The sequence below is a fragment of the Vicugna pacos genome, chromosome 12, assembly GCF_048564905.1.
Source record: "Vicugna pacos chromosome 12, VicPac4, whole genome shotgun sequence".
Classification (NCBI taxonomy): Eukaryota; Metazoa; Chordata; class Mammalia; order Artiodactyla; family Camelidae; genus Vicugna; species Vicugna pacos.
In genome coordinates this window covers 2097581-2113152 of record NC_132998.1, presented here as the reverse complement: position 1 = coordinate 2113152, position 15572 = coordinate 2097581, and the positions used below count along the sequence as shown (strand labels likewise).

Sequence of the window (15572 nt, the reverse complement as noted above, 5' to 3'; positions counted from 1 at the left end):
TGCAAAAGAAACAAAAATACAGATTTTATCTAGTCTTGGAACACCAGCTAAAACACCCATTTGTTCTTAAAACCTGTAATGGGTATGAGGGTGGGGCTGGGGCAAACCCTTCCTTTTTGCATCTGAGGCATACTTTTTCAAAACCACACAGCACAGGGAGAAATTAGTTCAGCTAGCTCACAGAAAGTTTTCATTAAAAGAACCTTTGTCTTCTGCCAAAGTGAGTTTCATATATGTTATCAAGGTGATACAAACGAGCATTTCAGACCCGCATTAGTTTCCTGCTGTCAGTGCTGTGGGTGTTTTACTAGTAACTTTCCACTGACAAGCTCTTCCTTAGCAAGGCCCACGGTTATCCGAGCTGAGGAGAGCATGGGTACGGAGCACGACAAGTGACGCCCGGCTGTCAAGGCTCCCTCGTTAGGGAGAAGCTCCGTGGAGCTTCCAGGATGTTGGTGCTTAGAAGTAATGCCCCGTGATAAGCCCCTCCAGTCATGGCAGGGGGACCAAGGGTCGTTAGGTCCAAGTTACCACGACGAGGTTTCCACAGACAGGTTTTGGGAAATGAAGAGCAGGCAAAAGAAGCCTTGCCAAGCCTCTCCTGGGCATCTGGAATGCGACTCCATGCCATGTCTTCACATGTGGTTAACTGTTCCTTGGCCCGGGGTCCACTCAGCATTGCCCACACTTTCCTCCTTTAGTAATATTCAGTTTATTTCTTCCCAACAAATTATTAAGCATCTTCTTTGCATGTTTACATACTTGCCTCCATTTTGAACAGTCTTTCCAGGAGACCTACCACTAAACCTCCAGCCTTACAGAGGGGATAGTCAATCTGAGACTTTTTGCCTCAGAAGACCCCTTCCAGGCCTTTCTCTGAGGACCCTCCTTAAATTTTGCAGGACATTTAGGCCTCAGAAAAGAATCTTACTGGAATTAGTATAGAGAGCGACACGTGGTACAGCCCAACCTCCATGAATTCCGTCCACCCCACTCGAGGGTGTTAGCTTGGTATATTTCAGCGGTTCATTTCATGACCCCACAAAGCTTGTGCAGAACCGTCACCTCTGCTACACTTCAGGAAAATAAAAGAAAGAAAAGACCCAATTGCACTCACATTCTGGCTTGTCCACAAAGCCTCCTTTTAATTTTCTGGTTCCTTTGTCAAGACAGTTCAAAACAGCAAAAGGACTTAACAAGCCACCCTGAGGTCAGGAAGGCCCTACAGCTCATTTGAACCCCACCTCTGCCCGAGAGGACGGTGTGAGGGTCAGGATTTCACAAGCATCATCTTTCTCCGAATCACCTCTTCCCTCACAAAGCACCCTGGAGGGGGAGATGCTGTTTTAAATCTCGTATAGGGAAGGACGTCATCAGGGAACAACAATACTAGCAATCTGTCGAGAATGGCTGCCACGAAGAGGAAAAGAAAAAGAAAAAACCTACCCGTACCATCAACAAAAGCCACATAATCAAGTGGCAAAACCTGAAAGTACGTCCTGTCCCAGGGCTAAAGCCCTGCCTCCTCCTGTCCTGAATTTCTGGACAAAACCGGGCAAACTCAGCAAAACTCCAGGGGGAACAGGCCCATTCAGAGTGTCAGATGAAGACACATTTTGTTCTTCTCGCCTTGTTGCCCTGTGTCTCCCCCAGGCAGCCCACCCTGGGGGGCACACCTTCCCATTCTCAGTTTCTATCAAACAGTCGTCTGGCCTGGTGAGCTCCCTCCATCTCCCCGACTCGTGTGTTCAGCAGGCAAACCTGTGGTCCTGGCCACAGCGGACAAGTGGATCCTTCCGGCTGGGAAGGAACTCACAGAGCCTCGGGGATGATGGCGGGGCTTTCGTCATCACAGAAGTTATGCCTCAGGCTAAAATGTTACTCCTATTTCTTTTCTGCATGACAAGATCAGAACAGCTCCCAGTCAGGAGGCACCGCCAGGGAACCCACTGCCACGACTTTGGTGTTGAACTCCCCACGGGCCTCCCAAGGAGACACACTAGGCCTGGGCGTGAGCGTGGTGCCCTCCTTCCCAGTTACATGCAGACACGTGCAAACACGTCACACACAGGAATGACATAATTCCTAAGTCGTGAGTTTCAAATAAATTAAGTTTCTCTGATTTCCCAGTATGGCTTAAATTACTAAGGAGCCCAGGAGTAGAGAAGCAGTCCACATCTCATGTTTTCATCATCGGATTGCACAGACTATTTTCTGATTATGAATCAGAATGAAGGAAGCACACAGAGTCCATATCATTATCACAGACTCCCCGTCCTCCAGCTAGTCTTCGCATTTATTCATCTTGTGAGGGCTTAAGGTCCAATGTGAGCTGACCCATTAATCTCACACGTCATCCGCTGACACTAGCCCACTGGAAGCCCAGCCAGCCACACTGACTGCTGGGCTCCTCGAAGGCAACACGTTCTCTGAAGGCAACACTGAGGCCTCCCCAGCCCGCACTGCCTGGCGCACACGCATTTGTTCCTCAGGTTTAAGTTTAGATGTCCCCTCTGGAGGGAAGCTTTCTTGGCTGTCCCTTGTGCTGCCTACTTAATCATCCATATTGTAACTTCCATATGCTTCCGTAACCTCTAGATTTTAAACTCCAAGAGGGCAGGGACCTCGTCTGTTTTCTTCACAGATTCTTCCCCAGTGTCTAGCAGGCTTGTAAAATAGGTCCTCAGTATTTCCCAGATAATCAATCTAAGTGGGAGTTATTTGGCAAAGAAGGCACCTCCCCCCCCCCCACATAAGGTCTCAAGATTTCAAAAACCAACCAGAATTTTTCGACTCTCCAGCTGGATATTCCATCTCTTAGCAACGAAACTGTGCCCATCTTAAAACTTTCCCCTTCACTCATTCATCTCTCAGATACAGGATTCTTTCTCAGGCTTTGGTTTGCCATCTTCCCTACAAGGCAAATTCAAAACCTTTTTCCTTCCTGCCCTTCTGTTCCATGGAGATCCCTGTAAGCCCTGCCACTGCAGGTCACAGGTCTCACGAACCTAGGAACCCACTCTGACCTGGCATGCACCTGCCCAGCGACAGCACTGCCCATAGGTTACCCACCCTTGGAGGGCAGACTTGTTGCCATGGAGAGACAGGGGCTGGTAAGCAAAACCAAGCCAGCTTGGAGAGATTAAAAAAAAAAAAAAAGCATTGGGTTCCTTTTCACTCATACTTGTCTGCTGGCTTTGCAAAGCTTTATGCAAATGATACAGTACAGAAAATCAACAAGAGAATGTTGCTAACAAGCAGGACATAAAACACAGATTGAAACTAATAGCTCAACAGGAAAAAAATTCGTTCAAATTCAAATAAACGAATCTTATTGTTTACAGTACCATCCATTCCTCTGCACCTGAGCCAAATTACACCAAACAATTCTAGAAAGAATAACTAGCTTTAAGTTTTTCCTGAAGGGATTTTTTTGGTTGTTATGAAATATGTTGAAACATAAAAATAGCAACAAACATAGAATAACAATCACAAATACCCAATAGTGCTTCTGCATCCCAGGCGCTCCACTTACAAACATGCGGGAGGTTAGGACTACTGGAATCCCCATTTTACAGATGAGGAATCTGAGGCACTAAGAGGTTAAGAAACTTCCCCAAGGTCATAAAGTCTAGAAGGGGCAGAACCAAGATTTAACCTCAAGCAGTGTAACTAGATCCATGCCATTAACCACTGGACTACAGTGCCTCACAGCTGACATACAAACCAATATACGTAACAGATGAAAGGTTAAAAATAATATGAACAATCACGTACCTGCTACGTAACTAAAGGAACAGAACATTACCAGTAAATATCTTAGAAGCTCATTGTGGGCCCCTTCTCAAGCACATATCCCCCTCTGCCACCTCTCCTCCCAAGGTAGCAATTATCCTGAATTTTGGGTTAACTGTCCTGCTTTTTCGTTATAATTTTATTATCTATATCATATGTCATAGTCAAATGTTGTTAGTTTTCTACTTTCTATAAATAGAATCATAATATGTGCATTCTTCTATGACTTGCTTATTAAACTCAACATTGTGTTATTAAGATTCTTTCCTGCTAAAGAGCACAGCTTTGGTTCATTCCATTTGGGGGCTGTAACATACTCTATTTGTTTAATCCATCCTCTGGCTGGATATGTAGGTTGCTTCCAGTTTTTATAATAAAAACAATTGTGTGCATATCTTTTTGTATGACTTGAATTATACCAGCATCAGAATCACCTGGGTTGTTTGTTAAAACACAGATCCCTGGGTCCTACCACTGGAGTTTTGTTTGGTAGATCTTGGGGTGGGGCCTGAGAATTTGTATTTCTAACGAGTTTTCAGATGATGCTGATCCCATGTGACCGACCCAGTGACCACACTTTTAGAACCACTGCTCCAGAGAACAGACTTAGGAGTGGAGCTTCTGGGTATAGGATGTGCATATGCTGAGCTGTCCTCAGAGTCCTGCTACAAATTCACAAATCCATCTGCAGTTGTTCTACAGGTTTTTAATTATTTGTACTTCTCTGACTGTTGAAGTTGAGTGTTTCTTTCATGTATGTATTGCAGGAAAATATATGAGAAGTGAGGAAGGTGAAACTCCATTATCTTGGCTCCTGTGGTTGTTTTTAAAAAGTCAGCTATCAGTCTAAATTCTTATGTGTCTATTTTGTCTTTCTTTCTGGCTTCTTCTAGTATGTTTTTTGTTTGTTTCGAGTTCTTCAGTTTAATTATTGAATCTCTACTTACAACTTTTTATTTCTTCTGCTTGAGATCTGTTGGGCTTTCTGGATCTGAAGTTTACTATCATTCAGCAATTCTGGACTGGAGCGTGTTCTTTTTCTTCCCATCTTCTGTAACATCTCCTTTTATACAATTATTTTTACAGCATCTTAGGTCATCCTCCTAGTCTCAGTCTCATTTCATATTTTCCCTCTCTTTGTCTCTCTGAGCATATTTTGGATTATTTAGATTACTTTTTCAGTGCACCAGTGTATTTCTTCAACTGCCTCAATCTGTTCAATTCACTGACTTTTTAGTTCCTACTTCTATATTTTTTCATCTCCAGAAATTTCATTCCCTAATTTAAAAAGTCTGTGCAGTCATTTTATAGTCTCTTGTCCTTATACGTATTTTCAAAGCTTCTAAAAACATTTCTGAAGGATGTTAAAATATTTATTTATATTTTTGGCTAATATATCCAGTAATGAAGTATTTACAAGTCGAACTCTGCTATCCTTTGCTTCTGCTGGTTTTACTCAGGGGGACTTATTTCCCTGTGCTCTAAGTGGCAGCTGCCTTTCTCTAGAGGGGCTGGATATTTCTGAGTCAGCGAGGGTTATTCAGGATAGTTAGCTTGCCGTCATGCTGGAAGGAATCCCTACTACAGTCTTTCTCCCCTTTCCCAATGTTTCCGAAAGAAAGTTTCCCAGCAGAGGGGAATCAATGCTGGAAGCATTTGCTATCACTCTTAGGAGCATCACAAATGGGATCAGTCCCACCTCGCAGGATAGGAAGTAACAGTGTGAGGAAGACAGCCTGTTGAAATATCTCACAAATCAAATTCTGCACCCCTTGTATCTAGGTTTAACTTAAGACGGATTTTCATTTGGCTGTGAAAACACCCCTCCTAAGAAAGGTAGTCCCTTTTGCAGTTTGGTTACTAAACCGTCCCCAGCAGCTCGTGAATGATGAAAACTGCACGGTTACCATTTACTTCATCCCCAGCGTGGAAGACTGCTTGAGGAACAACCCCGCAATCCTAGAAATGCACAAACCTGTGAGGGTCATCTGGATCACAGTTAGGAAGAAACTGAGTGATGGCTTCTGCCACTTCTTCATTCGATAAAACATCCCAGAGTCCGTCAGTGGCCAAGATCAGCACGTCATCGGCTCCATGCTCATATCTGGAGAGATCGTAGACTCTTACCTGAAAAGAACAGGAATACCCCTGCTTAAGAAGGTGGGAGCATGTGATCCCTCCTGACGGACTGGCTCCTGAGTTCCCTTCTCTCTTCCTGCCCAGCCCAGCGGTTTTTAGCTTTGCACTGTAAGGCACTTGGTGATGCAGTGAGCGTTGTGGCCAGAGGTACCCTTTGGAGACCTGCTATACAGACATAAAGGGCCCCAAACACAACTGTGAATGAGCCCAAAAGATTAATAGTCGACAAGGAAGAAATCAACCTGAAGCACAATGCCTGAGATGTGGCTGAGCCATGACTTACAATAGATTGAGCGGGAGGGAGCTGGTGTTGCAGCTGGAGCCTGCAGCCTGCCTGCCTTTGCACATCCACCCCACAGATGTGTCTCAAAGGCCTACTCTGTGCCAGGAGCTCTAAGAATAAGGATGAACAGCAGATTCCCCTCCTTCTGAGCTCTCAGTCTGTGGGGGAGGTAAGGATCCACAGTAGCTGCCCTGCATGTACTGGTCTTAGGTGAAGGAGACACACTTTATTTAATGTACTCACTTGCCACCTTTTGGCTTATCTGCTCTGAGGCCCCTGGGGCTGGACTCGTCCCAGGTTAGGACAGGACTCTGATGCTACACTCAGGTTTGAGGAGCCTCAATCTAGCCTAAATTACAGAGGACACGTGCCAGGTCTCAATTTCCAAAGTGTGTCTCAGCAAACTTTCTTTGCTCGTCTCTGGTACCTGGAATGACTTGGATATTTCCAACACCCACCTCAACTCTTGGAAAAGAACCAAGTAACCTTAGCAAAGCTACTGCTAATAAAAATCCAGCCTTACTTCCGTCAGGCCACAACTCTGTGTTCACCTGACCCGGGCAGGATGGGGGAAGGGGGGTTGGGGATTTCAGTGCTATTCCCTACCAGTGTGACAGAACCAGCCCCTGCCTGCACCACCTCGTGAGCCGAGGGCAGAGGCAGGTCGATTTCAGCAACCCCACCTCATTATCCTATTTTCTAAAAGTCTGAGTGAAGGGGGGGCGGGGCAGGAGGAGGGTGGTGTGTATTTAGCTGTTCCCGCGTCCCATCACAGTCACTGTCATGTCATCTCAGATCCAGGGAGAATACAGTTCTGAGAGGCCCACAGAGTGTTCAAATCCACAGCTTTAAAAGCCAAGCCTCCCACATTTTAGAAAGGTTTGCCCAGGCCAGTGATGTCCTGCCACAGGGCCGGTCATGGGGACCAACAGCCGACACTTAGCAGCAGAAAACAACAAAAAGACTCATACCTGCCCGCAGAGCTTTTGGAAAATGAGCTCAAATGAAAAGCCGCCCCTGTGGCCGGTGAACAGGATGGTAACAATTAGCTAATGGCCCAGCACAGGGACCACGCTGGGGGGGGGGGGGGTAGAGCTCTCAGGGGTAGACCAGACTGGCTTTTAACATCTTCTCAAAAGGCACATTCACTTCAGGGCAAGCTTACATTCCAGAGAAGGCGCTGTGCCTTATGAGGCCAATTAAAGAAAACAGGAGGGGGGAATCTTAAGTTTATAGCAGCCTGGGAAGTCCCAAATGCCAGAGTCCTGTCCTCAGGCCACTGAACTCATGTGGTTCGATCTTTACTCTATAGCAGGAACCAGATCCCCTCTGTGTCGCCTTCTGTGGTTCCCGGGTGTCTCAGAGCAGTGCTTCTGAGACGTTACTCCGTGTGGGAATCAGGCTGCGTCCTACTAAAGTGTAGATTCTTTGTTTGTTGGGGTTTTCTTGGGGGGGTGGTGAGTAATTAGGTTTGTTTGTGTGTGTGTTTGCTTATTTATTATTAATTAATTAAATGGAGGTACTGGGGATTGAACTCAGGACCTCATGCATGCTAAGCACACACTCTACCACTGAGCTATACCCACCGCCCAAAAATGCAGAGTCTAATTCAGCTCTGGGGTAGGGCCTGAGAGCCTGCGTGTCTAACTTGCTCCTGTGTGACGCTGGTGCTGCAGGTCCACGGACCACACCTCGAACACCGAAGGCGGAGAGGATTCCGACTAGTTTGTACCAAGGAGACCAAGGGCCCAGTGGGCCTCCGTGATGCCTGTACAGACCATCCCCTCGGGGGGATGCAGCAAGGGCAGCAAATGTCGCCTCTGGGCTCCCAATTTCAAGTCCTGTTTTGCTGTGTTGTTACGTCCAGTATGCAATGACTGCTTACGAGAGACTGCTGGCTTCCTGCTGGGGTAGATTGACAATAAATTTCTGTGATAATTTGAGCTCCATATGATAGAACCTGTAAAGGGAGGTGGGGCGATGTGGATGTCAGGTGGCCCAATCTTATGCTTGTAGCCAAACAGGAGATGCCACCTGCCTTTCAGCTCCTTTTAAAAAGAGTGATTTCTAGGGCTGAAGATAACGTCTGTTTCATTTCAGGCCCGGCCCTGGGTGTAGGGTGCCGAAATCTCTTCATGCACTTTCTGCTGGCCCCCAAAATATGGAGATTTGAGTTGTTTTAAGCTGAAGTTGTCCTGCCCGCTGCTCAAATGGAAATCTGGCCAACTGAATGGGTGTGGGTTAATAAATTGGAAGACACTAGAAAATATTCCTCTTCAGTTCCATCAATAAATTGAATCCTTCCCTAATTCCACTATTCATGTGTCTACACACAACTCTAATGCAGCTTCCTTAGCCAGCATGAAACCTCTTTCAATACCATTCTCCAAGCAATTTTTATGTAAATAATAAAAAGCTGGTCTCAACCCTGTTCCCTGAGGCCCTCCCCAATTAACATCCTTTTAGGTTTTTTACTGCCACCCTTTGTTTCCTGCCTTTTAGCCAATTTCCAAAGGACTTTGCCAAGTTTCCACTTATAACTCGTGTCTTGTACATTAACCTGCAATGCAGAACATTTTGTGAAAATGCTCTCTGGAAAGCTGGACGGCCCTGCAAGACGGCCCACTGCGCGCTTATCCTCCCAGGGCAAGGGCTTCAAAGGATTCCAGCGGGCGCTGGGGACCTGCCCGGCCCTGCCCGACGCTGGTGTGGGCCCTCCTCCATCAGACCACACTCGCCTTCCCAAAGTTCCCTGTGCAGTTCCTCAGATGGTTTCTTCATGTTCTGGGAAGACTCACATCAAAAGTAGTGGGTTCTGAGGCTCCCCAGGACTCAGGCGTCAGGAAGAGCGTCTCTGGGAGGGGAGAGGCGTGATCTGCAAAGGCCTCGGGCTGGAGGGAGCCCGGAGAGCACGGGCAGGGTGTCCAGGGGCTCCTTCCCGCCTTCCCACCTGCCCAGAAAGGGAGGGTCTCTCGGGAATCCTGAGCTGCTTGCCGTTTCTGAGAGCAGCAGAAATTTGAGCAGCACAGAGACAAGGCCAGGGTGCATCCGTCTGCCCTGCTGGACCCTTCATGCCATGTTTACTGAGCGCTCACTGCGTGCCAGCCGCGGTGCACAGACGTGACCGTGTCCCTCACAACCTCTGAACTAGATGTGGTAGACACACAAAGGCCAGAAGACGGCAGGTGCTTGAAGAAAAGTCAGGCAGGGTTTAAGGAGAGTGGCCAGAGAGCCACTTCGGAAGATATGGCTAAGGGGGGGCCTCTCCAGGAAGGCACCTTGTGGACAGAGACTGAACGGGTGAGCGGTTCTCCACAGGCCCCTTCTTGGGCCTCCCCCTCTTCCTTTGGGGACCTGTCACTACTCTGGATGAAGAATGTGTGGACACAGCGTCAGACTGGTGGTGGTGATGAAGAGAGGCTGAGGGGGACACAGTGCAGCCCTGAGGAGAAAGCCCAAAGAGCAGCCATCTCCCCTTCCTCTCCCGGGTCCTCTGCAGTCACGGTCCTTCCACATCCAGGAACACAGTATTCACCTATTGGCCCCAGACTGGCTGCACTTCCCCATCATTAGTCATTCTCCAGCTTTAACTTCTTTAAGCTAATTAACTGAAGAGTCGAGGGCCCACCTTTACACATTCAGATTGTGTAGATCCGAGCCCAGGCATCAGCCTATTTAAACAAGGGTAATTCTACTACAAGTGGCGGGGGAGCCTTGCCTTGAAAACACTGTCCCAGGCAGTAGGGCCCCCTCAGGACAAGGTCTGAGTTGTCTTGTTTGTTTCTGCCCCCAGAACAGAGCGCAGAGCCTAGCACCTGGAGACCATGTAATAAACCACCACGGGAAGCATTTCCCTTGCGGGACGTTGACCCCTGTCCTGTTTACAGTAAACACTCGAGAACTGGTCACCTTATCTCCCTGCACCCCGTCCCCACCCCAAATTCAACTTCTGGATGCTGGAGATCTCATTCTGCATTTCTTCTGTGGGCCTTGCCGTGTCTTTCATAGAGTACATCCCACTAGATCTAGTAAATCCCTCTTAGCCATACTTGCCGAGACAAAGAATAAATGGGAAGGAGGGAGGAAGAAAAAGAATTCAGCATATGAGATCCATTCAGAGGACCCCCCCGATCTGGTGACCCAGCAGCCTTAGCATGTAAACTCCGACGCTCACAGGCAGGCAGCAAAATGTGATGCACGGATATTTAAAAGTAGCAGCAGCCTCCTGCCTTTTCTTGCCCTGCCCTCCGTGGAGCCGCTAACAAAAGCTCGGTGCTGGCGGAAGAAGGGGGGCAGGAAGGGGCCCGGGGGCACAGGAGGGTCTTAGCTAACGTGCCTCCAAATGAGCCAAGTGCCCTCTAGGGCACTTAGGGACGCCCTCCCCGTCGTCCCTGGGCACCTGCTTCACACAGGAGTGGGGACAAACGACTCTTCAATTCAGCACGTCCACTCAGCGCTCAGCCGCCGGCGTCTGGCTAACGCTTGTTGGCCTCCTTGCTCTACTACTGATGAAATTTCAGTGGCCTCTTTGGAGAGCTCATACTACAGTAAGCTGAGGCTGTTTCTTGAAGCTGCTTTTCAAAAGAATCCATCAATTCTTCCATTTGCCAACTCTTGGCTGCTCCTCTAGGATGTCCTCACAGCTCTCCCATCTTTATCAACTCAGCAAATTCCCCAAACCCTTTTTGCCCCTTTCAAGTCCTCATGGCAGGACGAGGGGTCCCTGCAGCTGAGCCCTGGGGTTCTACGGGAGCAGGAGCCATCCCCGCCCAGGCCCTTAGGAGCCCGCACGTCCCGTCTCTGCCTCTAACCCACCCGGGACTTGAGACAAGTCATCTATTTTCTTTAGCTCTCAATTTTCTCATCCCTGAAATCATTGTTAAAAAATTGAAAACAGAAAAATAAATATTATAACATCTGCTCTACCTGTCTCACAAAGCTGTTACAAAGATCAAATGAGATGATGTGGAAGGAAATGATAAATTCTCGTGCACAGCAAGGTTTTTTGTTTGTTTTTATGGCTCTGATCTCAGGGCAGTAGCACCGTGAAGTAAGCTAGCGGGTGGGAGGAGGGGGTGAAGAGCGCGCTTGAGGGATCTGGGGTTCAGTTCCAAGTCTCACTTGAAACGACAGTGACCGGGACACTCAGTCATGTTTTAGCAGAAAAGCCAGGTGGTTCCCAAGGTCAAGGCTGCCAACAGATGGTGGGAAATAAGAGGAGCAGGGATTCTAGTCCTCTGTACCGTCTGTGGCCAACCTGCAGTGCTCTGAACACGGCACTTGTACCAGAAGAAAACAAAATTCCAGCATACTGCCTTGTGGTCCAGGAAACCGAGTAGATTTATTTCAATATTGGCATTCTGGCAGGCCACCAAGATTGCACCCAGCTTCCCTGTTGTCATTCTGTCTACATTAGACGATGTCGTGAAACACACGCTGGACCTGGTGGCAGAAGACCTGGCTTTGAGACCCACCTCTGCCCCTCAGTATTTAGGCAAGACCACTTCGTTCATTCCCGTTTAAAAGCCCCGTGACCACCTGCTGGGAACGTGAAATGAAGTACTGATTCATGAGATGGGGAGTGTCAGGGAGGGGTCTGGGCACCCCATGCCTGGCACGTAGAGGGAACTGTGGGGGCCAAAGCCCCGGGACGTGAGAGAACTTGTGTGTGAGGGCGGCGCTACCTGGTTTGGCTTGGCTGCAGGACTGGATTTCCACTGGGGAGTGGTGAGGGCTGAGCCTCTCCCATCTCCAGCGTCTCCCCTTGTGAAATGAAGGGTTAGGACGCGAGGCCCCTGGGGAGGCTCACGGCTCTAACGCTCCCTGACTCTCTCGTCACAGGATGAATTAGACCTGGTTGTGACTGACCACAGGACCCCAGGACATTTGACTGCAAATGAATCAAGGGACATTTAAGGATGACAAATATGCTGGCAGCTCCTGCTACCCCAGAAGGAGCTGGTTGTTTTGGCTGTGGGTGTAACTTTCGATTTGAACTGCACCACAGATATTTTTGAGGGTTGGCTTTTACTTTTGGAGACTTCAGACAAAATAAACATTTGACTTCTGAGGGTGGATACAATCTAATACCTGAAAGTTTCCCAACCAGCTAAAATACTGGGAATTACGGAGACAGCCTGACGTTGTCGCCAGCGCCTGGCCCTGAGAAAGCGCAGGGCTTTTATTTTCTCCACAGGAAGCCAGGACTTCACAACTCAGTGAGGGAAGCTCGGAGAAGGAATTTCCTTTCCGTGCGTGGGGGGGGGGGCACCTCTGTGACCTGGTCCTTTCTCTGGGCTTGTTCACCACTGCATCAGAGGCTCACTGAATGAATCAGCGAACAAATGACCTTGAGTCTAGCTCGTTAGTCGTTTGAGGAATAAGCTTCTGTTCATCAGATGCCCATTTGCAGAGATCAGGCTCAGAAGGAGTCCCAGCCTGTGAGTGACAGGACGTGGGTGCAGCGTAGATGGACCGGGTCGTGTCAAATTCATTTGGTTTAGGAGGCGGGGGAAGCACACACAGAGCGGCCGTACATCCCTGTTTGGCTGAGACGGTTTTGGTTGGTGCTGCTTTCCCAGCATAATTATTAATGGTGACCCCACTGACTATCAGAAATGTTCTGGGTGAGAGGATCCGTGAGTTATCTGGCCTCCTGGTGTAGAAATAATGAAATGACTACTATTCTTTATCCTTACAGCTGCTACTTCTGGCCATTGGGACTGAACATAACCTCAGTGTGTTCCTTCCTCCACAGGACTCAGGGACTCATAATGGCAGCTTTTCAGGGATCTCAAGTAAGCAAGAGAGCCAGTTACTTTGTATCCTGCCTTCCAAGAGGAGACCCAGTCACCCCTGGTAAGCGACGGGACACCGGCCGTGTGGTGAGGTCGACCCCACTGCTTGCAGTTGTCCTGGTGGTGAGCAGCCCCGGCCCTGGCAGACCTGTGGTCAAGAGGAGAATGAGGGGTGTAGCACCCCTAACCTACCAGCCTGGAACAGAGCCCCAGGCATTGTGACCACGAACCATGCAGTCCAGGACTGGAGCATGGATGTACCACAAACCCACTTTAGGATTATAAGACTAAAGTTCCTGAAGCACAGGGAAGAACAGCTTACCACAGCGTCATTCAAAGAGTGGTCCTTGGATCAACAACCTCAGAATTATCTAAAAACATGAAAATTCCGAGGACCTACCCTAGACCTGGTGATTCAGATTGTCAGGAAGTGGATTCTAGGGACTTGGCTTTTTTTTTTTTTTAACAAACTCCTCTTACATGCATTAATGTCATCAAACAGATATATGCATATTTAGCCGAAACATTCAAGGGAAATGATTATTTTTCAGGAGAGGAATAATCTCCAATGAGAAGAAATGTCTGACACATATGCAGGTTGGCTTCCCCTTGTGTGACCACAAACTTCATGAGTTGCCAAGCTAACTTTTTTTGGTGGGTGTCAAAGTAAATTTCAAATTCTGGCTTTATTTAAATAGCTGGTTAGCAAATCTCAAGACACTTCTCAGTGGGAACCACCCACGTGACTGACACACACAGGTGTGTGACAAGTGATTTTTAAGCGAGACTGGAGAGTTAGAGGTGCAGACGGACGGGCTAGGTAAGGAAGTCTTTCCTGCGCGTAAAGTCAGATGGTACCAGAATCTAAGAAAACAGTGTCTATACACTCTTAACATGTGATTATTTTCCCCTAGACATTTTCAAAGTGGTGCTGGTGATGGGAGGGGAGCACAGAGTCCCCAAGGGGGCATCAGCCCAGCTGAGAAGACGCAGTGGGGTTTGCAAACCAGCCCCATGCAGAAAAAGACCTTGTTCTCCCAAGAGCCCAAAGGGGCCTGCAGTCAACAGCCCAGTCTTGGAGTGGAGGCCAGAAAGGGGCGCAGAGTGCAGAACATCTGGAGGTTTAGGCTGCAGGCCTGGGCCACGCTGCCTGAGTCAGAGGACACAGGGTGTGTGCTGGACGGGGCGGGAGAGCTGCTGGAAGAGAAGGTGCGGGGTGGCTCTGAATTCACAAACTCTTTCCTTCTCCACTTGAACTCTTTAGGATGATATAAAAAAGCTGAGCGGTGATGAACTTCACTGAGCAAGAGGATGGAGACCTGGGGGCCGGGGGAGGCTGCTGTACGCGGAGCAGAGAGGCTGTGGACCAGGGGAGGGTCAAGATGCTTCCTAGACTCGAGGAACTGGCCTGCGCCCAGTTGGTGGGGGCCTCTGGTGGATTTCAGTTCCTGGCCAGAAATCCCTGCTTTCAACCTCAGAAGACACAAGGGGGGCTCAGCAAACCTGGCGGTTGCTCTCCGGCTTTGGCAAACTCGAGACTTTTCCAACGCCTTGTGTTCAGCGAAACCAAAAATGTGTTTGGCTAGAAACCCTTGTCTAATTTTTAAACCCCTGTGCATTTTTTACGTAAATTTGATCCACATGGTTCTGATTTATTTTTATTTAACTCATCCAATCGAATTAGGAGCTATAATGATGAATGGGAACAATGCTGATTTCCAAGAAGATTTTTGAGCCTTTTTTCTTAGAACTAAATCACATTCCAGGCCCCCTCCACCCCGACCATTCAAACTACCAGACGGATCTGGGTTTGAAATTTAGAACCCAAATGTGAAATAAAGACGCATGCTTGGCAAAGACGAAGCACAGCAGGGGATGTTCTCAGGAAGTCACGGTTAGAAAGCCGGGGCAGGCTTGGTGGGGGTAGGGGAACGAAGTCAGGAAGGGGGTCAGTTATTCTGCATTAGATGGTTTACGTAAGTTTACCTTGCATTGTGGGTTCTCAACAGAAGCCCCCTAGCTGTTTCTCTAGGGTCTGATTTGACCACGACCACCCAGGAGAAGGGAGTTTCTGCCCCAAGACTGGCGAAGAGGGGTCCCCTGTATCCATCCTGTTTCTTCTGCCCTCCTCCACTGTAGCTGATCCAAGCTGCTCCCCCTCTTCCCTCTAACCTTCCTCCCCCCTCTCCTGGCTCCAACTAAGTCCTCTCCAGCTGGAAGCATTTAAAATGTACAACAATTTTAATCTCATGCAAAGGAATCTTGAGATCTACACTACACGCCCATTAAGCTAAATTATAAGTGCGCAACATCTTTTTGCACAATTCTGTCTGGCTTAGGTTGGCAAACGCTAAAGGCCATTACTGTCTTTCCCAATTACTTTTTCTACTACACCATCATTTCCTACAACTTCAGTCTGAGCCTGGCCACATTTCTCTGAGAAACTCTGGTCACTAAGGTCCCAAGACAAAGGTACTCTCTTCAGGGCCCCTTGAACCTGTGCTCAGTGGGTCCCTCAGACACTGTCCAAAGAAATTTCCTTGAACTCAGCTTCTGTA

The 15572-nt window shown here is 48.3% G+C and overlaps 1 protein-coding gene and 1 long non-coding RNA gene across 4 annotated transcripts in view; one reads left to right on the top strand and one right to left on the bottom strand.

The window, feature by feature from the left end:
* The window catches only part of LOC140700347 (uncharacterized), a 69962-nt gene extending 55303 nt beyond the window's left edge, over positions 1 to 14659 (top strand). Inside the window, exons 2-4 of one of the 2 annotated variants that reach the window (XR_012078761.1) lie at positions 12975 to 13075; positions 13566 to 14183; positions 14279 to 14659. This is a non-coding gene — a long non-coding RNA (uncharacterized lncRNA). Of the gene's footprint in view, positions 1 to 12974; positions 13076 to 13565 lie in introns of both variants that reach the window. The other variant, XR_012078760.1, reaches the window with a different exon arrangement.
* Positions 1 to 15572, bottom strand: part of PPM1H (protein phosphatase, Mg2+/Mn2+ dependent 1H) — a 252529-nt gene that overhangs the window by 36334 nt on the left and 200623 nt on the right. For both annotated transcript variants that reach the window (XM_072973841.1, XM_072973840.1), the window contains exon 9: positions 5771 to 5922. In XM_072973841.1, the coding sequence (XP_072829942.1) occupies positions 5771 to 5922 (152 nt within the window). The remainder of the gene's footprint in view (positions 1 to 5770; positions 5923 to 15572) is intronic.